This window comes from Xenopus laevis, chromosome 4S (genome assembly GCF_017654675.1).
Source record: "Xenopus laevis strain J_2021 chromosome 4S, Xenopus_laevis_v10.1, whole genome shotgun sequence".
Taxonomy (NCBI): Eukaryota; Metazoa; Chordata; class Amphibia; order Anura; family Pipidae; genus Xenopus; species Xenopus laevis.
In genome coordinates, this window is record NC_054378.1 from 21,503,139 (window position 1) to 21,528,739 (window position 25,601).

Sequence of the window (25,601 nt, forward strand, 5' to 3'; positions counted from 1 at the left end):
AAGTGCACTCGCCAAAATTAACATTGCACCCCGGCTGTGCTCAGACACAACATGTAACACCTGCAGGCATTGGGAGAGAACTCACCAACACAAACAAAATCAGAACTTGGGGTGAGCAGGGAGTCCAAGATTCCATGCAATGCACTTATATTGGTTTGGCTCCTAAATATGATTAATTAGCTACAAGGGAAATGGCGCAGACCAGTGTCCTCAAGATCTGAACCCTGTTTATGGCTGAGATTCTGGACCTCCTGGAAAGCTGTTTAATGTGCACCAACAACTGCGTTTTAGGGACCCTCTGCTCTTACCTTCTCCACTCCTTCTGGCGGTTGCCTTAGAGAGCTGGTTCAGCACTGCCTTTGCCTCCCACTAGGGTACAAAACCAACCAAGGTAACTACAAGTATCTGCCTTCTGTACAGCGTCGGACTGGCCCACCAGGATACCAGGAAAACTCCCCGTGGGCCCAGGTGTCAGTGGGCCCTCATGCTGCCATATTTGGCCTATTTCATGGACATTTCCTATTTCTATGATATCAAAGAGACTAAATAGATGGAATAATAGATTATAGTATGTAAAGAAAACAGAATAGGCAAATAGAGGTTAATGAGAAGAGAAAAAACATAAAAGCGCTGAGAGTGGGCGCCTTGCCTACGTTTTTTTGGTGGGTCCCTGGTCTAAGGTTTTTGGGTGGGCCCCTGGTGTCCCAGTCCGACACTGCTTCTGTATGTGGGTTGGGGGGGGGGGTAGTATATTTGCTGGCTTCTTGGCCATTGGTGGACAAAATAGTGAATTTCTTTATTCCAACAAAAACTGATTTCCTTCCCCGGAGTCCAATGTTCTGTACCGAGAAGGTTTGGTTGAAAGAATGAGTCTCTTGAAGTGAAATGACTCTTGTGTATCTAGTGTTTCTAACTCTCTTCTAATTACTAAATATACATATATAAGGGGGGCAGTAATGAAATAGAGAGAGTACAGAGAAGAGCGACTAAGCTAATAAAGGGAATGGAAGGGATCAGTTATGGGGAAAGGCAAGCTAGGAATGGTTACACTGGAGAAGAGACAGTTAAGGGGATATGATCACTATCTGTAAATATTTAAGGGACAGTAATGAAATAAAGTACAGAGAAGAGCGACTAAGCTGGTAAAGGGAATGGAAGGGATCAGTTATGGGGAAAGGTAAGCTGGGATTGGTTACACTGGAGAAGAGGCAGTTAAGGGGGATATGATCACAAAATGTATAAATATATAAGGGGGACAGTCAGGTCCGGACTGAGAATTAAAATAGGCCCTGGCATTTCAGGTACACAGAGGCCCAATAAGCCCACATAGAGGCCCAAACAGCCCCCACCAGCCCACTAAATACTGACTTTCTATGGGACCTTATAGCAGCCCCTCTGGCATTTGCCAGAACCCACAGATTGCCAGTCCGGGCCTGGGGACAGTAATGAAATAGAGGAAAGTACAAAGAAGAGCGACTAAGCTGATAAAGGGAATGGAAGGGATCAGTTATGGGGAAAGGCAAGTTGGGATTGGTTACACTGGAGAAGAGACAGTTAAGGGGGATATGATCACTATGTATAAATACTGTATATGAGAGGGGCAGTAATGAAATTGAGAAAGTACAGAGAAGTGTCACTAAGCTGATAAAGGGAATGGAATTTCTTTTCTTCCCCAAATATAAAAAAAATCACAGACTCGGGATCCATGCCAAGAGCATGAATTTACAATTTTGTTATTACAAATACAGGAATACTCAGGGGGAGAGGCCACTCAGGATTCTTGCATTGAGTGAAATTCATCATTACCCCAGACATTAATTTGTTGTCATCAGCCCCCGTCCTATAGAGACCAGGAGTCACCCTGGGGCTAATGATGTAACATGTGGCAATAAATTCATATTCAACAAATAGAGAAAATCTTTATAAACCAAATGCTTGCACTACTCCGCCTTTTTTATTATTATATTAATGTGTTCCATTACAATACATTCTTATATACAGACATATTCCAGGGGTACCCAGGGCACAAATAAGCACTCACCCCAAATCTCCCCCTAACTGGCCTTTAGGCTGGGCCCCTTAGCTCATAACAAGTTTACGGATGCAGGGAGATATTAGTTGCAGCACTTACATCTTACATTCCTCTGCTTTTTCTGAATTGTGGTTCAGCAATAGTAAAGACTTGATTTAATAATGAGTGTAACCTTTATTATCCATATTAACAATATATAAAGGTGTTTGTTTTCTGTAAGACATGGGGACCAATACATGAGCCTCACTGCCCTCCTTCTGAAATCCAAATCTCCCCACATAATTGAAAAGAAGCAGCTAGATAAAATTCACCATATTTACGGCATGATTTTATTTCTCTCTGGATCAGATACTTTCAAATATATTTTCGTTATTTCTAATTGGGTCCCAGGGGTGCGGAGAATCATTGTCACAAGTAGAGAGCGAGAACTAAGTAGAGAACTCAGGGAGAGTAATTATCCAGCTGGTGCCAGGCAGGTGTCTTACAAAGGATTCTGGGAGAAGGGATGGAGTGGGCATTTAGACAGTACAGAGGGAAAATGTGTGGGAGTTATAGTCACAACAAAACAGGACCTTTATCACCTTGGGTTTATTTGGTCTCTAAGAAGCGGGTGTAAGATGTACTTGTCTGTCAGCCTTTGGCACCCACGGGAGACGCTACTGGGAAAACAATGCAATCTGTGCTCTGATTTAACCCCTCCATGACAGTGATGTAAGGAGACGTTGCCATTCAGGAGATAGCTACTGTGGGTTAGTCAGCAGGCAGGAGAGGGTTAACTGAGTTCTGCTTGGCCAGTAATGTATTGAATTCTACTGGGAAATAGCTGGAACCCAATATATCAACACAGTAACCCAGTGTATCAGGGAGCAGTCACATAACTGATATCAATTAATATATCAAACTGCAATAATTTAGGGAGTCAGTGACACTTTGTGTGTTGTCGCTAGGAGTTGTAGTCCGACAGTACGGAGTAAAGACATATCAGTAGATCAGTAGAGAAGTGTCAGCAGGGGCTGGAGTACAGTGCTTATATACATATGTGTGTTGTTACTAGGAGTTGTAGTTCAGCAGTAGGGAACAAAGTCATATCAGTAGACACAGAAGAGCCAGCAGGGGCTGGGGGAGCAGAAGTACAGTGCTTTTATTTATATGTGTGTTGGTGCTGGGAGTTGTAGTCCAATAGTAGGGAGTAAAGGCATATTAGTAGATACATAAGCGTCAGCAGGGGCAGGAGTACAATGCTTATATACATATGTGTGTTATTTCTGGGAGTTGTAGTTCAATGGAAGGAAGCAAAGAGGCTGGGGAGGAGGAGAGGCAGGAGTAGAATGCTTACAGTGGGGGTGCTATTGTAGTGTATTGCGTGGCACTGTAACTTCTAGTTGTAATGGAAGGAGTTAACCAATGCACCTCTTGTTGTTGCTATTGAGTACAAGGCTCTCACTCAGGTGCTGCACTATCCAAGGTCAGGCCAGGGAATAGGCTGAAACCTTCATATTTGCCTGCCGACTGGTGGCATTCACACCTCTTCCTGTCAGGGAAAGTGGCAGCTGCTAGGGGGAGACATCTGGTAGAATTAACCCTCTCCTGCTCTGGGGGCCTTTGTTAGTTCTTCTCCTGTCAGGTCCCCAGCTCCCCAAAGCCTGGCATATTCCTCCTGGGTTGCTATTTGGATACCAGGGTTGCATCAGGCACAATTTCGTATAAACAGCTGGTCACTGGGGAGCAGCCTGACAACTCCTGGTTTTCTTACTGGCAGTGCGATACCTCTCGGAGCTGGGCGAGGTGCTGGGCGCAAGCAGCGAGTGCTAATGTGTGGGCAAAGGGGGGACTGAAATGCGCAGGGACCTGGATTCTACTCGTCTTACTGGAATGGGATACATTGTAACAAGGAGGGGAAGAGAAGACTGAATATCCAGAGAGACTAAGGTAAGGGGGATCCCAAACAGAGACACAGAGGCAGGACGGGGTTATGGAAGGGAAGAGAGTTATTTGCTTGGGCCTCCAGTGGTCAGTAATAGGAAAAAAATGCAAAGGTACCATGAAGTATATACTTAGTGTAGTATTAATCCTTTTATTTCTAGGGGATATCTAACACTTTGCAATTTGAGCTCAGCCATTAGTAACACAGGACTGCTGCTTCAGATGGGGGTCAGATAAGATCTGTCCAGCCACTGAGATAGAATGTTCTGTTATACAGATAGCTAGAATTTCAGCAATAGAGCAGGGCAGGACTGGTGGTTCCAATGGGGATCAGATAGGATCTCTGCAGCCACTGGGACAGAATGCAGTCACTGCAGAAGGGCAGCATACTATAGGGATTAGAGCCATTACTGGGCAGGATTAGTACATATATAATAAAACGTATGTGTTTGTGCTCTCCCTTTATCATAGTTGGAGTGTATTTCTGCAGGGCACTATGGGAATACAGGCAGGTGGTCAGGAGGCACACGGGTAAGGGAAAGGTTAAAAGGGGCTGATGGGAGCTGAGGAACAGCCAATCACAAGGGAACTGAATTTTTAGGCAACCACTAGCGACATAAATCTTAGGTTAGCCCTCCTGCTCCTGGGAAGGCAACATCCCTAGTGATGATCCCTCTGCACTGGTCATGGCACAACAAGGGGCCCGACCATTAGTTGCATGGGGCCCTGCCTCTTCCACGGTCAGTCAGCCCCTCCTTTACTGGTACATCAGTCACGGTCTCTACTACCCTTACAGTTTATATGCCTTTGCAAAAATGAAAGAAAGAGAAAATAAAATATTTAGACTTTTTGGGCATTAAATAGTTTTCATTGTGGAGCTGGGGAACTGTAACCAATGGATCCCCTGACTCCCCCCAGTAGGTTAGATGCTGTGTGTGATATCAGATTGCCTCAGCCAGTCCCTGAGAGAAAAGCCACTTATGATGCAATAGGTGTAGACTTGGACTCCCAGGTGCCTCTCCAGGCCCATAACACACACTGGGGGTTAAAGTTTTAGCCCTGTACCTTTATTAAGCTTCAATGGACTCTGGTGCATTAAGCAGACCATTCAGTTAACCCCAGGCAGGAATCAAACCCCGACACTGCGAAGTACTGGGAGACTGTGCCTCAGTTAAACTACAACTATCAGCTTCCATTGACAACAGAAGGCTGCTGGGGGTTGTAGTTAGAGTGGCTTGGTACAAATATGTACAGGAATTACAAGAAAATATTCTTCCCCTCGCTAAGCCAAGGACAATTGGTACCTTGGACAGAGTGGAGAATTAGACACATTCTGAGCAATGGGTTTGTGGGGATGAACATTTTGATTGCAAGCTCTTTGAAAGAGGGACTGTGCCCATTGATAGAGAATGTACCCGACGCTTGCTGCTCTATAAATCTTGTCCCCCAACATTCAGGTGCAGAATAATGAAGATTAAGAGACCAATTGCAATATACATATAAAATTCTATATTTCCCTATTTGTACTGGAAAATGAACATTTTTTATTGGCAGCCCCTCAACAAAATGTTCATCCTCCTCCCCAGTTTCCCAGCAGCCCTAGAAGCCTGGAACTAGTGTGAAGCTCTGAAGCAGGAGCTGCCATTGTGCTCTCGGGGGCTGTTATGTTACATTTTATACAGTCTTTTTTTGTTACTACTTTGTGTCTATTTCTACTGCAGAAAACATGGATAAAGGCAATGATGCTTTCTGATCTAAACTGCCAAAAATAAATTCCATATGAACATCCCCCCCTTAGGCTCACAGTGCAATGTAATCCCTCCCTCACATTGGGGCAAATTCACTATGCGCCTAACGCTAGCGTCAATTCGCTAGCGCAAATTACTTCACTAACGGACGCTGGCGTAACTTCGCTAGTGTAACTTGCACCCTTACACCTGGCAAATTTGCGCAACCGACGTAACTACGCAAATTCACTAACGCGCGCATTGTTCTGAACGCTACCTTTTACGCTAGACTTCCTTCGCCACCTCAGACCAGGCGAAGCGCAATTGAGTAGATAGGTATTTCTTCAAAAAGAGTTAACGTTTTTTCTAAGTCCCAAAAAACGCTGGCTGATGGGTGATAGGCTGAAAAAGATCGAAAAATTTTTTGGGGCTCCCCTCCTTCCCCCCTACATTTCCTAACTGATGGCAACTTAACTATACTGTGGGCACATGTGTAGGGCAAAATAAAAATTTTATTTGATGTTTTGAAGGTTTCCCAGGCATTTGTAGTGCTGCTACATATTCCTCCATTGAAATGTGAATTTGGCGCCATATGCAAATTAACCATTGCTAGCGTAACTTCGCTTAGCGAATCAACGCTAGCGCAACTTCGCAACCTTACGCTACCCCTGAGTGCAACTTCGGATTTTAGTGAATTTGCGAAGCGCTGAAACTACGCCTGTCGAAGTGCGGCAATGTTACGCCTGGCGCAACTACGAATCTTAGTGAATTTTCCCCATTGTTTCATTGGTGAAGTGATTTATCTGGGACTAGAAATCGCTCTGCTTTCCATAGTAGGTGGAGCAGAGATTCTCTGATTCCCAGAATCCATCTCTTCACCAATGAAACAAATTAAGGGAGGAGTTGCATTGCACTGTGAGCCTAAGGGGGATGGGGAACCAGTCCCAATGAACACACAGAAAAACTTTCATGGTTTCCTTTCATTTTCACACGTGTATTTGTTTTATGGTCTACACTGGGAGTACAGGCCTTGCAGGTTTGAAAGGTTGGTGTACCAGTGGGGTAACTTTAAAGGAGGAGACCCTTAGACATGGGGTGCTATAAACTCATCTATTATCAAATTGTAACAAAATGTGCATCTATGAGACTGTGGAACTCATTTATAAACAGTGGGCAAATTTGCTCCTGGGCAGTAACCCATGGCAACCAATCAGATGATTGCTTTCACTGCTCAACCTGCAGCTGGCTGAAAAAAGCTAATCACTGATTGGTTGCTAAGGGTTACTGCCCAGGTGGAAATTTGCCCACTGTTTATAAATGAGCCCCATTGTTTCTCTGTATATTTGTATATTGGCGGGAGCTGCCATGCTGGTTTATTTAGACAGACAGACCCCTCCCCATGAACTAATCTTTTACTTTTGGAAACCTGGATGACATAATCAGACCTAGAAGTTTCCCAGGACTGATGGCATTTTGGATGGGTTATGTTTCAGGGGTGTCACACCTGCAGCCAGCAGTGCCTCGCAGGGGATGTCATTTTTCTGAAGGATTTTTCAGATGCAAATTCCATCATGGCCAAGGTGAGTATCCAGCCTCTTCAGTTTATATATGTAATAATAATCCTTTATCCAGTAGTGCATTTATAGTGGGTAGTTAAAGGGGAGCTTAACCCAAAAACTCATTATATGGAACTGTCTAGATAGAATTCATTTGGCCCCACCCAGGTTATTTTATTGTGTTTAGTGGCAGTCAAGTTCCTCTAGCCTATCAGGTCCCCATACGTAATGCAGAACAAACCACTGAGCGCCAGTGACAAATGTGGCAGTTTTATAAACCAGGCAATTTCTACCCTCCTCTCCCTGATTATTCACCTGCCCCAGCGAGGGTTAGTGCTGCCTGATAAATACACAGCAGGAGGGAACCATATGGCTTATTGGGACTTTTCTCAGCAGCGACCCAGCAATTAACTTGTTTTCCTTGCACTGCTGGAAAATACACTATTTTTAGACCAATCTCCTAGCCGTTAGGCAATTACAGAACTGGGTGCATAGCATTGGTTTCTATCATCCGCACGGAACAATTATGTACTGCTACTCCCTGTCATACAAAATGCATATTTAGTCACACTAAAGGGGATATAAACCCAAAAATAACATTTGCTTAATGAAAGAAAACCAGGACTAGAACACTGACGGCAAAAGAAGTATGAGTGTATTATACAGTATTACATATGGCTGGATGCTGGCAGTTGTAGTTTAGCAACAGACGGGCATAGAGGAAGCAGACCCTGCGGCTGCAGGAAGGCCCAGGAGGTATATAGGATCCCATGAGCAATTTCAACATATATAAGTAAAAAAAGGCAACCTCTGGATATGGCGGGGCCCCTAAGGTTAGGACCCAGTAATATCCAGTTATACCACTGGCTGGAGGGCCCCAATTTTTTTTCTCAACTTTTTTTTTTTGTTTCAGAGCTGCTTTGATTGTACCGAGAAAAACTCAGCCCACAGCCTGTGCATCACGTGCAACAAATGGTTGTGCAGCACCTGCGCCGAGCAACACCGACACACCAAGAGCGTCACTGACCCCTTCCTGCCCTCTGCCCAGAGGGGGTCTTTAGGTATAAACATTATACTGACAAGCTATGGCTTTATATAATTGCCCCCCCCCTCATTCCCTTATTCCCATGAGCTTTTGGTTCCTTTCTCCCTACAGGAGGTGATGGCACCTCGGGAAATTTCCTTAGCTGCCCGATGCACCACCAGGAACCCCTCAAGTTATTCTGCGAGAACTGCGATACCCTAATGTGCCGTCACTGTGTAGTCATGGAACACAAGGACCACAGGTAAGGCCCATCAGCCCCCCCCCCTCAATATGGGGACTGGTTTGCTGTAGGTCATTCCTAGCTCAGGTCCAAAAAACTGGCCGATAGAGTAAAGAAGTGCAAAGTGAGCGAAATGTGCTAATAACAGTAGAACATTAGAGTTGCAGTAACCTGACCACGAGGAAGAGAACACCCCAGAGCTGGGTAATTCATTGGGAACAGTTAGGATTCACTTACTCATTGAGAGGTTCCTGTATGACCAAGCGGGATAGAGTAGCCCAAAGTTCCAAGAATCAGAACTCTGCACCTGCATAAGTACTGTCGGTGCCTCGGGTTCACTTACCCAGGGGTAGGTCTCTGTCTGACTATGGGAAAGAGAGCTGCGTAAAGACTTAAAGTATTTATTTTATTACTCAGATTCCGAAGGCTTGACGAGGCCTTGCAACACCAGAGAGCCCTCCTGGAGAACGTGATAACCCAAGTGGAGGAGAAGAAGATAGTTGTCCAGGCGGCAGGGAAACAAATCGAGGACAGGTAAAAGGCGCATGAGTATCCGAAATAGAACCAAGTACTTACTGAGAACTAATGGCTAATAGATCAGTTATTTCTGATGGGATTTATTAGTGATCAGTCACGAGTTCTGTAGCTATATAAAGGCACAAGGGATAATTTACCCCCTACTGTAAACGATAAGAATATTAGAAGTAATTGAGGGGTTCTGTAACCATATAAAGGCACACGGCTGCAGGCTGAGTTATACAGGGAACTCTGAGTATCACTCATGTATTATAAGGGATAATGTACCCCCTAATGTAAATGATAAGGATATTAGAAGTCACTGAGGGGTTCTGCAACCATATCAAGACACAAGGCTGCAGGCTGAGTTATACAGGGAACTCTGAGTATCACTCATGTTTTATAAGTCATAATGTACCCCCTACTGTAAATGATATGGATATTAGAAGTCACTGAAGGGTTCTGTGACCATATAAAGGCACAAGGCTGCAGACTTAGTTATACATTGAACTCCAAGCATCACTTATGTATTATAAGGCATAATGTACCCCCTACTGTAAATAATAAGGATATTAGAAGTCACAGAGGGCCTCTGTGACCATATAAAGGCACATGGCTGCAGGCTGAGTTGTACAGGGAACTCTGAATATCACTCATGTATTATAAGGGATATGTACCTCCTACTGTAAATGATAAGGATATTAGAAGTCACTGAGGGGTTCTGCGACCATATAAAGGCACAAGGCTGCAGGCTGAGTTATACAGGGTAGGGAACTCTCAGAGGTACTGTGACAAAACAGAACAGCTTTTTCGGGAACTGCTATAGGCACCACTTTGGTTGCACACATAGTAATACATTAATAAGCTGTTGCTATTGGTGCTTTACAGCATCACCCATAACGATAATGATTAGGAGACGAGAGTCCCTGTATTTTGAGGATATGATTGTTTTGTTCTCCTATGGGTGCTTCCAATGGCTCAGCCCATTGCGATGTTGTTTAGAAAGACTAACAAGGAAACACTGTTATAACTTATTCCCCAGGCTGTATGAAATTAAACACATGCACAGTAAAGTAGAAAATCAGATCAAAGTGACCAAAATGGTGTTAATCAACGAGTTGAACAAGAGGACCAATGTGCTGATGGAACAGCTTGAGGTCAGTGAGACTGGGTGGGAGCTGCCATATTGTTTTGCCTCACTATAATTAAATTAATATAATCCGATATAATAGTATAATCTACACTTGCTTGCACTAGATTCAACTGTATACAGAGTTCAGTTTACTGTATGCCCAGAACATTCCTTCTCTATATATTTGTAGTTATACACATAGGATGGAGCTGCCATATTAATTCCCTTAAGACTGTAAGTACCATTTGTCAGTTGAACCTTCTTTTCATCAGATATTCCTTTGTTACCGTTGATTTCACTGCAGAAAACCACAACAGAAAAGCGCCACAAATACGAGCAGCAGCTCCAGTCAGTTTTGGTTCTGAATCGGCAGTTGGAACACGTGCAGAACTTTATTAACTGGGCAATGTATGGAAAGAACAGTATCCCGTTCCTCTTCAGCAAGGAGCTGGTAAGTACTGACCAAGCAGGGCACATACCGGAGATTATTTGGGTCTGTTTGGGATGTAAGAACCATTCACAACCTCTTTTGCAACTGTCATTTTCCCCTGTACTGGGCACAGGCTGGCATCTCTGCCAAATTATACCCTATGGGTGGCATTTTCTTGAGCCTTAATATTAGTTTTTGCCTTAGATTGTCTATCAGATGCAGCACCTTCTGGACACAAGCTGTGGGGGCGATGTTGGGCGCCCATCCAAGATCCGATTTAGCTGGGAGCCGTCTTTCTGGACTAAACAAATTTCTAACTTAGGTAAGTGATTGGGCACAAAGTAGTTGTTGTGCCTGCTTTCTTGTTGGAGGGTCCCCATCTCTGTAATGAGCCTTCTTTATCTCCTGTATCTGTCAGTAGTTGAAGCTGATCTATATGCCCTCCTATTGTATACGTTGGCACTATGAATGCTTATTAATAGTAACTGTGATAGGGGGCACTTACTTGACTTGCAGCTATTTATGAAGAGTGGTAGCTCACCTCTTACCTCTCCTTGCCTTCAGGCTGTATAATGGCAGATGGAGCCCAACTGCCAACCCCAGAGATACCAAGCTATGGAACAGAAAGTGCCCAAACCTCTTATTACCCAATGCCCCATGCACCCATTACAGCCCATCCTGGAACCATCACCAGCTCTCCACATTATACATCTTCAGTCCAGTGTCCTACGCCCATGTGTTGTACTCACTGCCATACCTTGCCAACCATGCCAAAGAATCAGCCAGCCACAGGCACCATAACTCCCCATATGAGCTTCGCCCACCCAACACCAATAAAACAGCAGCCCCCATCTGCACAGTATAACTCTGGCAAAGAGCAAAAGCCAACTGTCCGCCCCTTGAGAGTCATCCAACCTTGGGTGTCCCACCAACCTCACTCGGAACCGGAGAACTCATCATACTGGTTGGACCATCAGCAACAGAAGCCACAAGTGCCACCAAGCCAACCAAATGCTCCCCCTGTTTGCCCAGTCACCCCACAGGACTTCAATCAAGTGCACAATGTGCATCCAATCCAGCACACAGTGCCCATCACCACGCCAACCTCCCTGCAGACCCCCTCCGTGCTCCAGGTACCATCAGTACAAATGCAGGTCAGCTCAGTGCACAGTCTTAGCCACATCCAACCGCAAAGGCAGCAAGCAGCACTGTGCCAGGCTGAGAGTGCCCATGAGCAGGTCATGCATCACAGTCTGGACATTATAAACCAACAGTTTGAGTTGGAACAGATGCAGAAGGGGCTAGAACTTCTTCTCCAAAGTCAACCTTCCAACGTGCAACTGAACCAGGCAAAGCAGCCCCAACACGTGCAACAGACTATAGTGGGGCAGATCAACTACATAGTCAGACAGCCAGCAGCAGCCCCACTGCAGCCCCCAGAGGAAATTCCACAGGTGAGTTCCTTGCACTTCAGTGGGAATATTGTGGGCACATAAGCCACATTCTTTGTAGTGCAACTGTGCCCACACCTGCCACTTACTGCCAAATCCCTTTAGTTACATAAAGTGTGTTTGATTGGAATTCAGGTCTGTGATGACCCCATATCACCAGGCAGTCACACTGTGGACCTTTCGCCGGTCACCACCATTTCTCCCGGCAACATGCAGTCCCAGTCTATAGCAGATGAAATCATCGCTGCTGTGGAAAATGACGCATGCCAGAGGAACCAGCTGGCTGACAACCCAGACAGGAAGGTATTTATTTTACCTAAAGGTATACCTCTTTACCAATTCTGCAGTGGGCATCCTAAATTGTTTAGTACCACACAAGTTGCTGACAAGATTGATGGGGCCCCATATATATATTTCAGGCCTTTCCCTTAATCTGCCCAGCCCCATCCTGATCTACCTAAACTGCACCCTGGCCCTCCACCACCATCACTGTACCACCAACACTCCACCACTGATCCACCCAAGCTCTGACTCCTTTTTCAGTAGTCTGGACTCCTTCCTCCTACCACTTCCATGGCAACCCCAGCACCAACACTTTTATAACATCCCTTATAGAAGATCAATCGTCTCCTGATCGAGCAGAGGTCAGCCAATAGAAGGGCAGTCAGTAACAGAATGTCTATCATTTGATGTTTCCTTCTCCATTTGAGAAGGTCTCTGGGCCCCACAGTCCCTTGTATCAAGCAATGTATATGTTGCCTTTCAGAGGTCGGCCTCGGTGGGTTTCTGTAATGCGGCAGAGATGGAGCTCTCTTCTCCGAGACTTTCTAGGTCTGTGGACCCTCAGATGCCAACTGTCTCCTGCCAGTTCTTTGAGCATCCAGAGGACAGGGGGTTCCTACCTGCCACAGAGGCAGAGAGATTGGCAGAATACAGTGCGGTGGAAGCAGGTGTCACGGACAATATACACATAGCAACCGAGGATCACCAAGCAACCGCAGCCTCTGCCTTGGGAAATGCCATATGCAAGGTGAGATGTGTTGGCACACGTGGGGATTGAAATTATACCAAAGAGACAGGGAGGTTAGGCCTTAGATGTCTCATTAAAGGTTCAGCTACCTTAATATATCAGCTTGATTGCTCTATCAGAGGCAAACTGTAAAATCAGTCAAAGGTATCTCCAACCAGCAGTGCTGTAAAGGTAATCACGCCTGTCACTTTATAAATCCTTCCACATCAGGAGGAATATCGTGGGCACACGATAAGCTAATATGAAGCAGGGTCTTAGATAAAGTTCAGATTCACAGACCTGCATGTTAATCTGTATGTAATTTCTTTCCATTAACCAATATTAACAGGTTGAGATTGAAAACTTTAGCTGCGCTAACAACTCTGCCATAGAGACTGACCTGCAGCCTGAAAGTGCCCCAACAGTCAGCGAATTCATCCTGCCGCTGCCCGAGGCATTCGAGGAACCAATTAACCTCTCAGTAAAGAAGTGTCCCCCACCAGAAAGCTCCTCAGTGATTGTGAAGAAACGCACTAACCTTCCACCTGCCCCTGCTAAACCACTTAAACATGAGACAGGTATTCCCACCCCTGTGTGGTCTTGGTCTGTGAATGGGCAGAAAAATGGTAGAAAAATCAGACAGAATCCAAAGAAAACAAATTATGTTGATTTGAGCAGCTGTTCCTGCTGAATTGTGCTTAGTACAGGGGAATGTGTATGCTGCCATAGTTTTATGGGATATCTCTGTACAGACTATGAGCAAACTTAGGGGGCTGTTCCTGCTGAATTGTGCTTAGTACAGGGGGATACTTATGCTGCATTAGTTGTATGGCATCTCTCTGTACAGGCTATGAGGAAACTTAGGGGCTATTCCTGCTGAATTGTGCTTAGTACAGGGGAATACTGACGCTGCCATAGTTGTATGGTATCTCTCTGTACAAGCCATGAGCAAATTGAGGGGGCTGTTCTTGCTGAATTTTGCTTAGTACAGGGGGATATGTATGCTGCCACAGTTTTATGGTATCTCTCTCTGTACAGGTTATGAGCAAACTTAGGGGCTGTTCCTGCTGAATTGTGCTTAGTACAGGTGAATACCTATGCTGCTATAGTTTTATGGTATCTCTCTGTACAGGTTATGAGCAAACTTTAGAGACTGTTCCTGCTGAATTGTGCAAATGATCTTACCTGTAATTTTTTGTTGTTGCCGTAGAAGACAGTGGATTCAAGCAACACTTTGCAGATAACAGAAAGGGCAAGAAAAGCAAATCCAGGTAAAACAGACCTTTGCACCACATTCCGACTAATAAATCATCATTCATATTATTATTATAAGTTGCTATGGACAGTGGCCCTGGTAACCCAAAGGCAGACGACAGTGAGATTCTTATTTATTAGAATATGTATATTTTCAGCTCTATTCTCCTTCCATTCCATTATTCAAGCACCTCTCTGCTCAGCTCCCTGACAAAAGAAACCAATTGGAAATTCAAAACTGAAATCTGAAAACTGAAATCAAAAATATGAAATTATTGTAAAACTGCCCCTATAAATTGTGTCATCCACAAGGGCACCAGTGAAGGAAACTATGATCCCATATGTGCGATTGGAGCGACTAAAGATCCAGGCACAAAACTCCGGGGAGCTCCCTGTTTTTAAGGTGCAACCTCAGAAAAAAGATGAAGACGGGTCAGTGCGTTTAGTCGTCAAATATGGTGCCCAGTGCAAAAGTATGTCCATAAAGGTAAGTGCCATAGATTCACTGTGCATCTATCCAAGTACAGGAAGTGATCAGTATATGTAACATTCCCCTGCTTGATACAATGTAACACTTGACCGTCTGTATCATTAAATATAGAGCAACATGTTAAACACTGCTCTGTGCAGTACATGTATAGACCACAAGGGGTCTGCACTGCCCCATAGAGCATGAATCTCACATGCAGTATACAGTATATATATATTTTTTGCTATTTGTATTTGCCACCAGCTGCCCAACTGAAATCATTTGTTTCTAGGTTAATCCAGATTGCCCATCCCCATCCCCACAAACCACCCCACAGCCTACGGTGTCTTATGAGACAGATCCATTATCTTACACCACCAGTCAAACTATTTCTGAACTGGAACAACAAGTCAACAATTTGGCGAGGGTGAGCCCGTACAGCGGGGATACCTCAACAATCCACAACAGAATTGAGATCCCAGCGGTTCCTGCAGAAGATCTTGACTTGACTCGCAAGGTCAATGCTGTCCCTCAGCCAATCAGAAAGCTTGTCCAATCAGAAGATCATAATCAGATTGAGAATGAGGATTTCTGTGCTGTTTGTCTGAACGGAGGGGAAATGCTCTGCTGTGATCACTGCCCAAAAGTCTATCACCTCTCCTGCCACGTTCCAGCCCTGCTCAGCTTCCCTGTGTGAGTAACACCCTACCGACTTGTCCTTCTTTCTCATCCCCACTCCTGGACCTACTCTCTCCCATCCTCTTCTCTCCCCTTCTATATATCTCCTCCCCATCTGTCTCTCTACTCCCTAACCCCCTTTACCTTCTCTCCTTCTGTCTCTCATCCCCTCTCCTTTCCTTTTCTCCCCCAACTGTTTGGCCTTACTCTCCCCCATCCTCCCTCTTCTCTCCCCTTCTATATTTCTCCTCATAGTTATATAATTAAATTGGGTTGAAAAAAGACAAAGTCCATCAAGTTCAACCCCTCCAACTAAAAACCCAGCATTCATAGGGTAAGGGATCGCCTGGCAACTAATCGCCTCTTCTTTGGGGCGATTAATCTCCCCGAATGGCTTCCCCCGTCTTCCGCTGGCTATAATGAAAAATCGCCTGCGGCATGGCACACTCAGTGCATTGTATTTTGAAGTCACCTCAAGTTTCCTCGTGAGGCCAGGTGTGCCCTTACCCATACACATACCCCTCCGTACCTTCACATAAATTATATATACCCAAATCTATACTAAATGTAGAGTTTAGTATCACAATAGCCTTTGATATTTTGTCTGTCGGAGAAATCTTCCAAGCCACTCTTAAAAGCATTAACAGAATTAGCCATCACAACATCACACAGCAGTGCATTCCACAACCTCACTGTAAAGAACCACCTACGTTGCTTCAAATGAAAGTTCTTTTCTCCAGCTCATTTATATCCTTATATTATAAGGACTGGAGTCCAGAACTGCACTGCATACTCCAAGTGAGGCCTTACCAGGGACCTATAAAAGGCATAATTATATTTTCATCTCTTGAATCAATGTCCTTTTTATGCAAGACAGAACTTTATTTGCTTTAGAGGCCACAGAATGACACTGCCTGAAATTTATAATCTACAAAAACCCCTAGATCGTTCTCAGTTAAGGAAACGCCCAACACACTGCCATTTAGTGTATAACTTGCATTTACATTATTTTCGCCAAAGTGCATAACCTTGCATTTATCAACATGAACCTAATTTTCCAGTTTGCTGCCCAGAATTCCAACTTAGTTAAATCACTCTGCAAAGTGGCAGCATCCTGCATGGAACTTATAGTTCTGCACAATTTAGTATCATCTGCAAAAATAGAAACAGTACTTTCAATGCCCACGTCCAGGTCATTAATAAACAAGTTTAAAAGCAAAGGACCTAGTACAGAGCTTTGTTTACCTTCTCATAAAAAGAAATTAAATTAGTCTGGCAAAATCTATTACGCATAAAACCATTCTGGCACAAACTCGTAGTATTATAATTTGCTATGAAGTCCAGTATCTTATCCTTTATTAACCCTTTAAAAAGCCTTCCTACCACAGACGTCAGACTAACTGGTCTATAGTTTTGAGGCTGAGAACGGGAACCCTTTTTGAATAGCGGCACCACATTAGCAATTCGCCAGTCTCTCTGCACCATGCGAGACCTCAATGAATCCTGAAAAATTAAGTAAAGAGGTTTGGCAATCACAGAGCTAAGCTCGCTAAGTACCCTTGGATGAATACCATCCGGCCCGGACCTTTGTTTATCTTAACACCAGTCTCTTTTGAATTTCCTCATGTGTGAACCATGCATAATTAGTTGTATTACTAGAATTGGGACTATTAAGAAGGAAAACTTCATTAACTGGTTCCTCATTTGTGTAGACAGACAAAAAATATGAGTTCAGAATCTCAGCTTTTTTTCGTTTTCATTAACCAGCTGACCCCCCCTCTGATATTAAGGGTCCCATCCCTTCCTGCTTAATTTTTTTTTACTATTTACATATTTAAAAAATAATTTTGGATTATTTTTACTGCTTGCTGCAATATCCTTTTCCATATAGATTTTAGCTTGCCTGATAGTTCGACTTATTGGCCTCCTTGTACCTAATTAATGATTTGGCTGTCCCAGCTAACAAGGGGAATATACCGACATGTATATTTATTAAGCAGCATTTTAAACACTTTTAAACACTTTCCATTTGTTCTGTGTTTAACCCTGTAAAAAGCATTTTCCACTTAATATGTTGCAGAGATGCCCTTTTACCAGGCATGTCCAAAGTGCGGACCGGGGGCCAATTGCGGCCGTTTTCAAATTTACACCAGCCCTTAAACTCCATCATGAAATTAATAATGAGGCCCCCAGAACAGTGCAATCAGGAATCCCATAGCAGTAATATTAATATTAAGACACATTAGTGAAATGATCTGCCACTTGGTCTTTATTGCTGCCTCTGGGCTGAAGGTGTAAGCAATAGACACGTACTGGCACGTAGAGACGCGCTGTTTTCACATACTTCTTTAGAGCTGAAGGTGTCAATAGACGTACTGACATGCCAGTACAGTAAACTAAAGAAGTATGGCGTCACTATGTGTCAGTACGTGTCCATTACTAACACATTCAGCACACAGGCAGCAGTATAGACCAAGTGGCAGATAATTTCACTAATGTGCCCAAATATTACTGCTACGGTTACTCTATTCCTGTAATTTAATGTTAATGGCTCAAAGAATGTTGGCTGAATGGTCGGCCCCCCACACATTTTTGGGCACCCCTGCCTTATACTGTCAAAGTTTGCACTTCTAAAATTTAGTGTTTTAGTTACTCCCTTATAGAATTGCCTCTGCAACAGAATCTCAAAGGAGACCATGATAGGATCACTATTCCCTAAATGCTCACCCACTAGGGTTGCCACCTTTTCTGGAAAAAAATACCGGCCTTCCTATATTCTTGCCATTTTTTCCTATTAATAACATTGGCATCAAGCATCATTTTTACCGGCCAGGCCGGTAAAATACCGCCCAGGTGGGAACCCTATCACCCACACAAATGCTAGAGATGAGTTCAGTATTATTAGTTATTACAAGATCCAAAAGAGAGTTATTCCTAGTAGGTTCTTGAATGAGCTGGAATAAAAAGTTATCATTCAGAATTTTTACGAACCTACTAGCTTTTTCTGTATTGGCAACGGCATTACCCCAGTCAATGTCCAGATAATTAAAGTCACCCATAGTTATAACTTGACCTAGTTGTGAAAATGATTCTATTTTTAAAAGTAGCTAGGCTTTATACTTGTCACCCTTACGAGGTGGTTTATAGCATACATCAATGATAATTTTCTTTGTAACCTTTTGCTCTGTCTAAATCTCTACCCAGAGGGATTCTACACCCTCAGCAGCAATGGTTATTTCTTTAGTGCATGGCTTTAATTCAGGCTTTACATACAAACACACTCCTCCACCCTTTTAATCCCTCTGTCTACTCCCTAACCCCCTTTCCACTCCCTACCCCCCTTTCCCTTCTCTCCTTGTCTCTCATCCCCTCTCCTTTCCTTTTCTCCCCTCCCACAACTGTTTGGCCTTATTCTCCCACATCTCCCCTCTTCGCTCCCCTTCTATATTTCTCCTCCCCATTTGTCTCTCTCCATATTCTCTACATTTGCTCGATTTGTCTCTCAATTCTTGTACCCCATATCACTTTTTTGAATACCCCTTACACTTTCTACACAATAGTTTTTCTGTCTGTCCCCTTCTGTATTTCCCACCCATCTGCATAGGTCCCTCAGGTGCAGAACAGCCATAAGGGGGTTAGAAAGGGTACTAAAACCACAAAGTCCCAAATTTCTGTGGCCCAGAAGTGACATTTCTAATTGTCTATGTCTGACAGCTGATTAGTCCAACTGTCTGGGTAGTGAAAAGCTTGGCCCTAATTTCTCTGGTACCAGTAGCAGAAACACCCTATTTAGTACAAAAAGTTATATTTTTAGAATAGGATAAACCTTTGTTTTAAGGGTATAACAATGTTCTGATGTAATGTGACTGAACACATTTTTGATGATCATTTTAGGGGAGAATGGCTTTGCACTCTGTGCCGAAACATGACCAAGCCGGAGGTAGAGTATGACTGTGACAATGTCCGGTACAGTCTTGAGAATAAATTGGAGATTGCGGCTTTTCCAAATCTCGACGACTACGACCAAAGGGTAAGTAAAAGGGACAAAATATAAATGCAGAAATGACTTAGCTGCACAAAGGCACCCAAATCATATATATATATATATATATATATATATATATATATATATATATATATATATATATATATATATATATATATAGTCAAATACAAGAGTCCTCTGCACTCAACCCATTATCAATATATTTAAGACAGCGACATTTTGTGCATACTGCTACTAAAAAATGCCTTACCCTTTAAACAAAACAGGGATTGACTAATATGGGAAGACTTTGACGTAGTTGGCCAGCTTAAATATATTGCAATATATGGACAAACAATCCCTGTTTTGTTTAAAGGGTAAGGCATTTTTTAGTAGCAGTATGCACAAAATGTCGCTGTCTTAAATATATTGATAATGGGTTGAGTGCAGAGGACTCTTGTATTTGACTATATGTATTTTGTGGTCACAGCCTCATTGCACCCCCGCCTAATGGTTTTAAAAAATAGTGGTGAGCACAACTTTCCCTTGTTTGTTATATATATATATATATATATATATATATATATATATATATATATATATATATATAAATGGGACATCTGGCCAAGAACTGCACTGTTCTCATGTGGTTTATCTATCTTTTTGTCCTTTTCTCTTCTCTGGGTCTGACTCTTGCTATAATGTAGCACAAATCAGTGCTGCTCCAGCCTGTCCATGTATATGTCCCCAAAGTGTGGCAGAATATTTAGCATGGTGTATATATAATAAAAATAATCTGAATGGAGTCTCTTGGCACATTCCTGCGTGATCCCTGCCAACTGACTTTCCTTGTGCCAAAGCACACAATCCAGTTTCAGTATTTCAGTTATTTGATGCACAATAACAGCGACCGTCCTGCCAGGACTCACACTCACAAGAGAATTGTTTGAGGGTGAAATTGAATTAACATTCAGTATTAAGTATTTGGATTTCTTTAGTTAAATGAAAACTGTACACAAATGAATTGTGATTTGTTTAATGAAGTTCAATTCATTACTAATGCTAAATTAATTTCTAACAATTGTATTGTTCTGTTCTCTCTACCACCATAATTCCTGTCTCTCAACAACACTTTCACCTAAAAACTGCTGCACCTTTTCCTGCTGAATTGTGCTTAGAACAGGGGAATACCTATGCTGCCATAGTTTTATGGTATCTCTCTGTACAAGCTATGAGCAAACTTAGGGGCTGTTTCTGCTGAATTGTGCTTAGTACAAGGTAAAGTCAGTGGGGAGTCAGACACTGGAGTGTGCTGTTTTATTGGAGTGTATAGAAGAAATTTAAGTGGCTGCTCTGATAAGGATCCGGGGGATACGTCTCCCTAAACAGAGTAAGCAGAACTTTTATAGGAAAGTAAATATATATATATATATATATATATATATATATATATATATATATATATATATATATATATATATATATATATATATATATATATATATATATACACAAAGTGCAAAATGATGGCACTCACAGGATTTTGAGCAAAAATAGACAACAGGTGTCAAAAAACAAAAAAAGGTTTATTAGTCCAACGTTTCAGTCTCACACAGGAACACAACAGGTGTCAAAAAAAGAAAAAAGGTTTATTCGTCCAACGTTTCGGTCCCAAAGGTTCCTGTGTGGGACTGAAACGCTAGACAAATAAACCTTTTTTCTTATTTTGACACACGTTGTCTGTTTTTGCTCAAAATCCTGTGAGTGCCATAATTTTGCACTTTGTATCTACTCCTTATGCATGAGCACCCAGGTCTCAAATATATTCAGGGTGTGCGGCTTATACACACCGTTTTATATAGCACATTTCCCTTGAATTAAAGGAATTCATTATATTTCTGGTTGCAGAAGTGTGAGAAACTGGTGCTGTCGCTGTGCTGTAACAGTCTGAGCCTCCCCTTCCAGGAACCTGTCAGCCCCTTGGTAAGTGCAACTGGACCTGCTGCCCCATAAAATGTTATTCTTTTGGTAGCAGGGAAGGCTCAGTCACTTATAATACATTATACACAAACTTCACATTTCACCTTGTGCCCCTCTGGGGTGAAAAGCATTCGATCTGTCCAGACACAAACTGAACAGTCATATCCAGAGCACCCAGGCCCACCCAGAGTGCCCAATCATCACTGCACTATTTTATTCTGCATCAGTTAAAACCTCTGTATGATTTGATTGGTTCCCTCCTACCTCCACATCAGTTGGTGGGAAGTTTATGGGCTGATGAATGTGGTTCTGTTTCAGGCCCGGCACTATTACCAGATCATAAAGCGCCCGATGGACCTGTCCATTATACGGAAGAAACTTCAGAGACGCAACATTCCACATTATTCCGCCCCGGAGGAACTGGTGTACGATATTCGACTCATGTTCTGGAACTGTGCAAAGTTTAATTATGTGAGTGTTGGAATGAGCCCCATTTTCCCGTCCTGTATTAAACATAGAGGGGGGGGGAGAGGGGATATTTATTCATTTTATGAGCTTTTTGTATCCTGGAGATGTTGAGCTCTTTAACATTTTAACTTCTCCTCAAAGGACCCTTAAATTAAGTTTCCCTTGTTACTTGGGGGTGGGGGCCTATTCACTAACGCTGCCCCTTTGCTTGATATTCTTTGTCATTAAAACCATTTAACCGTTTAGCTGCCATCCTCTGAACCGTCTCTGTTTTGTTAATATCTTTCTATAGATAGGGCCCGCAGAGCAGAAGGCAATATTCAAGGTGAGGCCTCACCATCGACAAATGCGTCCTCCATGTTTCTGCTATTAACCCCTCTTCCTCCACAATCTAGTGCTCCTGTAACCCCTGCATTGCTCTCCTGTAACCCCTGCATTGCTCTCCAGTCATCTCCCATCATAACATTGGTCTATATCTGCTCAGGGCAATGGCACATGGGCCTGGTGTCCCTCCATTGATTTTAATGGTGATTGCCCTGACAATGATGGGGCAGGTGATTATAGCTTGGGAAGGCACCCCGCAGTGTTTCCAAGAGACAGTCACCTGACCCTTGCTTATATAATATACAGGTGAATCTACCTTCTGAGGCCTTTTGGCCAATTTTCTCATTGCATTTATTCCTTATGGTGCCAACCTTAAATTGGCACCCAGGAAGTACAAAGGGCTCATCTATTATTATAGTGATCTCTAATTATCACTTAGAGCCTATGCACAAAGCATTACACATATACAAGTGATGCACTGAGGAGACAGTGAGCCAGAGAGGCAGAGAGTCAATGATAATAATGCAAAGACTGCTGCAATAAGTGAGACAGCTAGCTAGGGAGTCATTGATGATAATGCAAGGACTGGTGCAATAAAAGAGACAGCTAGCTAGAGAGTCATTCATGATAATGCAGGGACTGGTGCAATAAAAGAGACAGCTAGCTAGGGAGTTATTGTTGATAATGCAGGGACTGGTGCAATAAAAGAGACAGCTAGCTAGAGACGGAGAGAGAGTCATTTATGATGATGCAAGGGCTGGAGCAATACAAGAGACAGCCAGCTACAGAGTCATTGATGATAATGCAGAAACTGGTGCAATAAAAGACAGGTAGTTAGAGAGGTAGAGAATAATTGATGATAATGCAAGGTCTGTTGCAATAAAAGAGACAGCTTGCTAGAGACGGAGAGAGTCATTCATGATAATGCAAGGACTGGAGCAATAAAAGAGACAGCTAGCCAGAGAGGGAGAGGGACTCATTGATGATAAAGCATAGACTGGTGGAATAAGAGAGACAGCTAGCCAGAGTTGGTGAGAGACTCCAGAGGGTTTATGCAGTTTCTGTTGCACATATTTTCTCAGCCCTGCTACAATACTGACAGCATGAGCTCTTATTATTATAATTATCGTTTGGCTTTAGTTGCCCTTTGAGATATACTGTGCCTTTTCATTCCACTATTCTGAATGTACATGCCGTGTCTATGCGGGTGGAGATATGCAGTTCAGCATAACATTTCTCCTGTTCCCTCCTATAGGAAGACTCGGAAGTGGCAGAGGCCGGCCGGAACCTGGAGATGTATTTTGAGAACATGCTGAAGGAGGCCTACCCTGAGAAGGTCTTCCCTTTCCCACAGGAGGAAGATTCCGACACGGAGGAGATCGGCAGTGAGAGTTGCCACTTGAACCTAAAGGGCTTTCACTGGCCTCCCTACGGGCCCGACTACCTGCAGCCCAAGCGCCGGAGACGCCACACTCTCACCCAGAAGCCACGGGACTTTGACATTTGCTGAATTCCCTGCAGTTACATTGTGGCACTCTGGCAAACTATGGGTTAAAGGGCAAACTCAAGGGCTGAAATAAATGTCACTGATACTGACCTTAACAACTGTCCTATAAAGGCTCATGGCTGAGTTATGTATCTGAGATCTTCCCTCCCTTTATTCTCCTACTGTAACCTGCCCCCCCACACTGTCTACATGGAAACATATTATCCCTCCATTCAATGGGCAAATACACTTTCCCTTCCAAAACACTGGAAACTTTTTTTTTACTATTAAACAAAGTGCAGCTTCTCACCATAACAAGTCAAGTTTGAAGATAGATCGTCTATCAGGTTTTGTAACTGCCATTCCATATATATAATAATTTGTCTAATTATTGCTCTTTTCATTCTGTTAGATAGTCACTAATAAACTGAAAGTGAAGTCTCTGAGAAAAGAAATATTATTCAATGATGCCTGTGGTTTGTTTGGTTTTAAATGGACTCAAACATGTTCCTGCTGAATTGTGCTTCGTACAGGGGAATACCTATGCTGCCATAGTTTTATGATATCTCTCTGTACAGACTATAAGCAAACTTAGGGGACTGTTCCTGCTGAATTGTGCTTAGTTCAGGGGAATACCTATGCTGCCATAGTTTTATGGGATCTCTCTGTACAGGCTATGAGCAAACTTAGGGGGCTGTTCCAGCTGAATTGTGCTTAGTTCAGGGGAATACCTATGGTGCAATAGCTTTATGGGAGCTCTGTACAGGCTATGAGCAAACTTAGGGGGCTGACCCCCAAAAACCTCCATTCTCCGGAACCCATTCTGCCAATCGGGCAGGTGCTGCGAGAAAGAAATACCTGTCTTGCACACCCCTTACCATGCCCACTCCCTGCTGTGGCAATCTTTCTACCATGCCAATTCCTCTGCTGTGCCAATTCTTCTGCCATGCCCATTCCTCTACTGTGCCTTTTTCTCTACTGTGCTATGCTGCCATAGTTTTATGAGATCTCTCCGTACAGACTATGAGCAAACTTAGGGGGCTGTTCCTGCTGAATTGTGCTTAGTACAGGGGAATACCTATGCTGCGATAGTTTCATGGGATCTCACTGTACAGGCTATGAGCAAACTTAGGGGGCTGTTCCTGCTGAATTGTGCTTAGTACAGGAGAATACCTATGCTGCCATAGTTTCATGGGATCTCACTGTACATGCTATGAGCAAACTTAGGGGGCTGTTCCTGCTGAATTGTGCTTAGTACAGGGGAATACCTATGCTGCCATAGTTTTATGGGATCTCTCTGTACAGGCTTAGAACAGGCTGCTGAATTGGAGAGCAGAAGGGAAGGAAGGGGTTCAGGCTGGAGTGGCAGACTCTGTCAATGATGAGGGCCCAGGAGGTAAAGGGCTCCAACAGTTTATGTTTCTCTTATTCTCGTGGTTAAGAGGGGCTCTAAGCTGTGGGGTCCCAGTCCCTTGTTGTGGCAGCACTGGGGAGAGGAGAATTGGTTTGCTGGTAACCGGCTGTTTCCTCCTCAGCACATGAAACAAGTCCTGCTTCTGGCGCCTCTACGTAGCCTACTATAGCTACTCTACTCCCCCTACAAGTCTCTCTACAGCCCAACACATTCATTTAGACAGGAAATGAGCAGTTACAGATCTGAACCCAGAGAATCCCCTCTCACTGCCAGAAGCTTCCTCCTCATTGGCAGCAGGAATCTCTCCTCTATTGGCTACAGGAAGTTCTCCAATTGGCAGGAAGTTGCCTCTAATTGGCTGCCAAGTGCTGCCTGGGGGACAGCAGGAAGTGGAGTGTCCATTAGAGCAGTTTTCCAGCCACTTACTGATATCTTTCATTCTTTTCTTCCTCTGCCCCCCTCCAGCCTTGCTTTTAAAATGTATTACATGTTGGGAATTGAC

General features: G+C 43.5%; 1 protein-coding gene across 4 annotated transcripts; it reads left to right on the top strand.

The window, feature by feature from the left end:
* The first annotated feature begins 1,596 nt into the window (after positions 1 to 1,596).
* trim66.S (tripartite motif containing 66 S homeolog) lies at positions 1,597 to 24,136 on the top strand. 4 transcript variants are annotated; one of them, XM_018260353.2, is made up of 20 exons: positions 1,597 to 3,961; positions 7,176 to 7,262; positions 8,152 to 8,299; positions 8,395 to 8,524; positions 8,921 to 9,037; positions 10,062 to 10,176; positions 10,456 to 10,602; positions 10,786 to 10,903; positions 11,146 to 12,035; positions 12,168 to 12,335; positions 12,799 to 13,062; positions 13,391 to 13,619; positions 14,252 to 14,312; positions 14,608 to 14,782; positions 15,057 to 15,457; positions 19,337 to 19,472; positions 21,336 to 21,410; positions 21,726 to 21,878; positions 22,168 to 22,200; positions 23,455 to 24,136. In XM_018260353.2, exons 2-20 carry the CDS (start codon positions 7,254 to 7,256, stop codon positions 23,707 to 23,709), a joined length of 3,624 nt encoding a protein of 1,207 aa, XP_018115842.1. In that variant the 5' UTR covers positions 1,597 to 3,961; positions 7,176 to 7,253; the 3' UTR covers positions 23,710 to 24,136. The 4 variants fall into 4 exon arrangements, with proteins under 4 accessions (XP_018115842.1, XP_018115840.2, XP_041416970.1 ...); XM_018260351.2 differs by lacking the exon at positions 1,597 to 3,961 and adding an exon at positions 6,403 to 6,727 and having other exon boundaries at positions 14,255 to 14,312; XM_018260354.2 differs by lacking the exon at positions 1,597 to 3,961 and adding an exon at positions 6,404 to 6,727.
* The last annotated feature ends 1,465 nt before the right edge of the window (positions 24,137 to 25,601 follow it).

Bases quoted from the DNA above. Each gene is read 5' to 3' on its own strand.
- trim66.S (XM_018260353.2), top strand. The intron at 8,300-8,394 runs GTATAAACATTA...TTCTCCCTACAG, and splicing joins TGCCCAGAGGGGGTCTTTAG to GAGGTGATGGCACCTCGGGA. The intron at 21,879-22,167 runs GTGAGTGTTGGA...ATCTTTCTATAG, and splicing joins ACTGTGCAAAGTTTAATTAT to ATAGGGCCCGCAGAGCAGAA.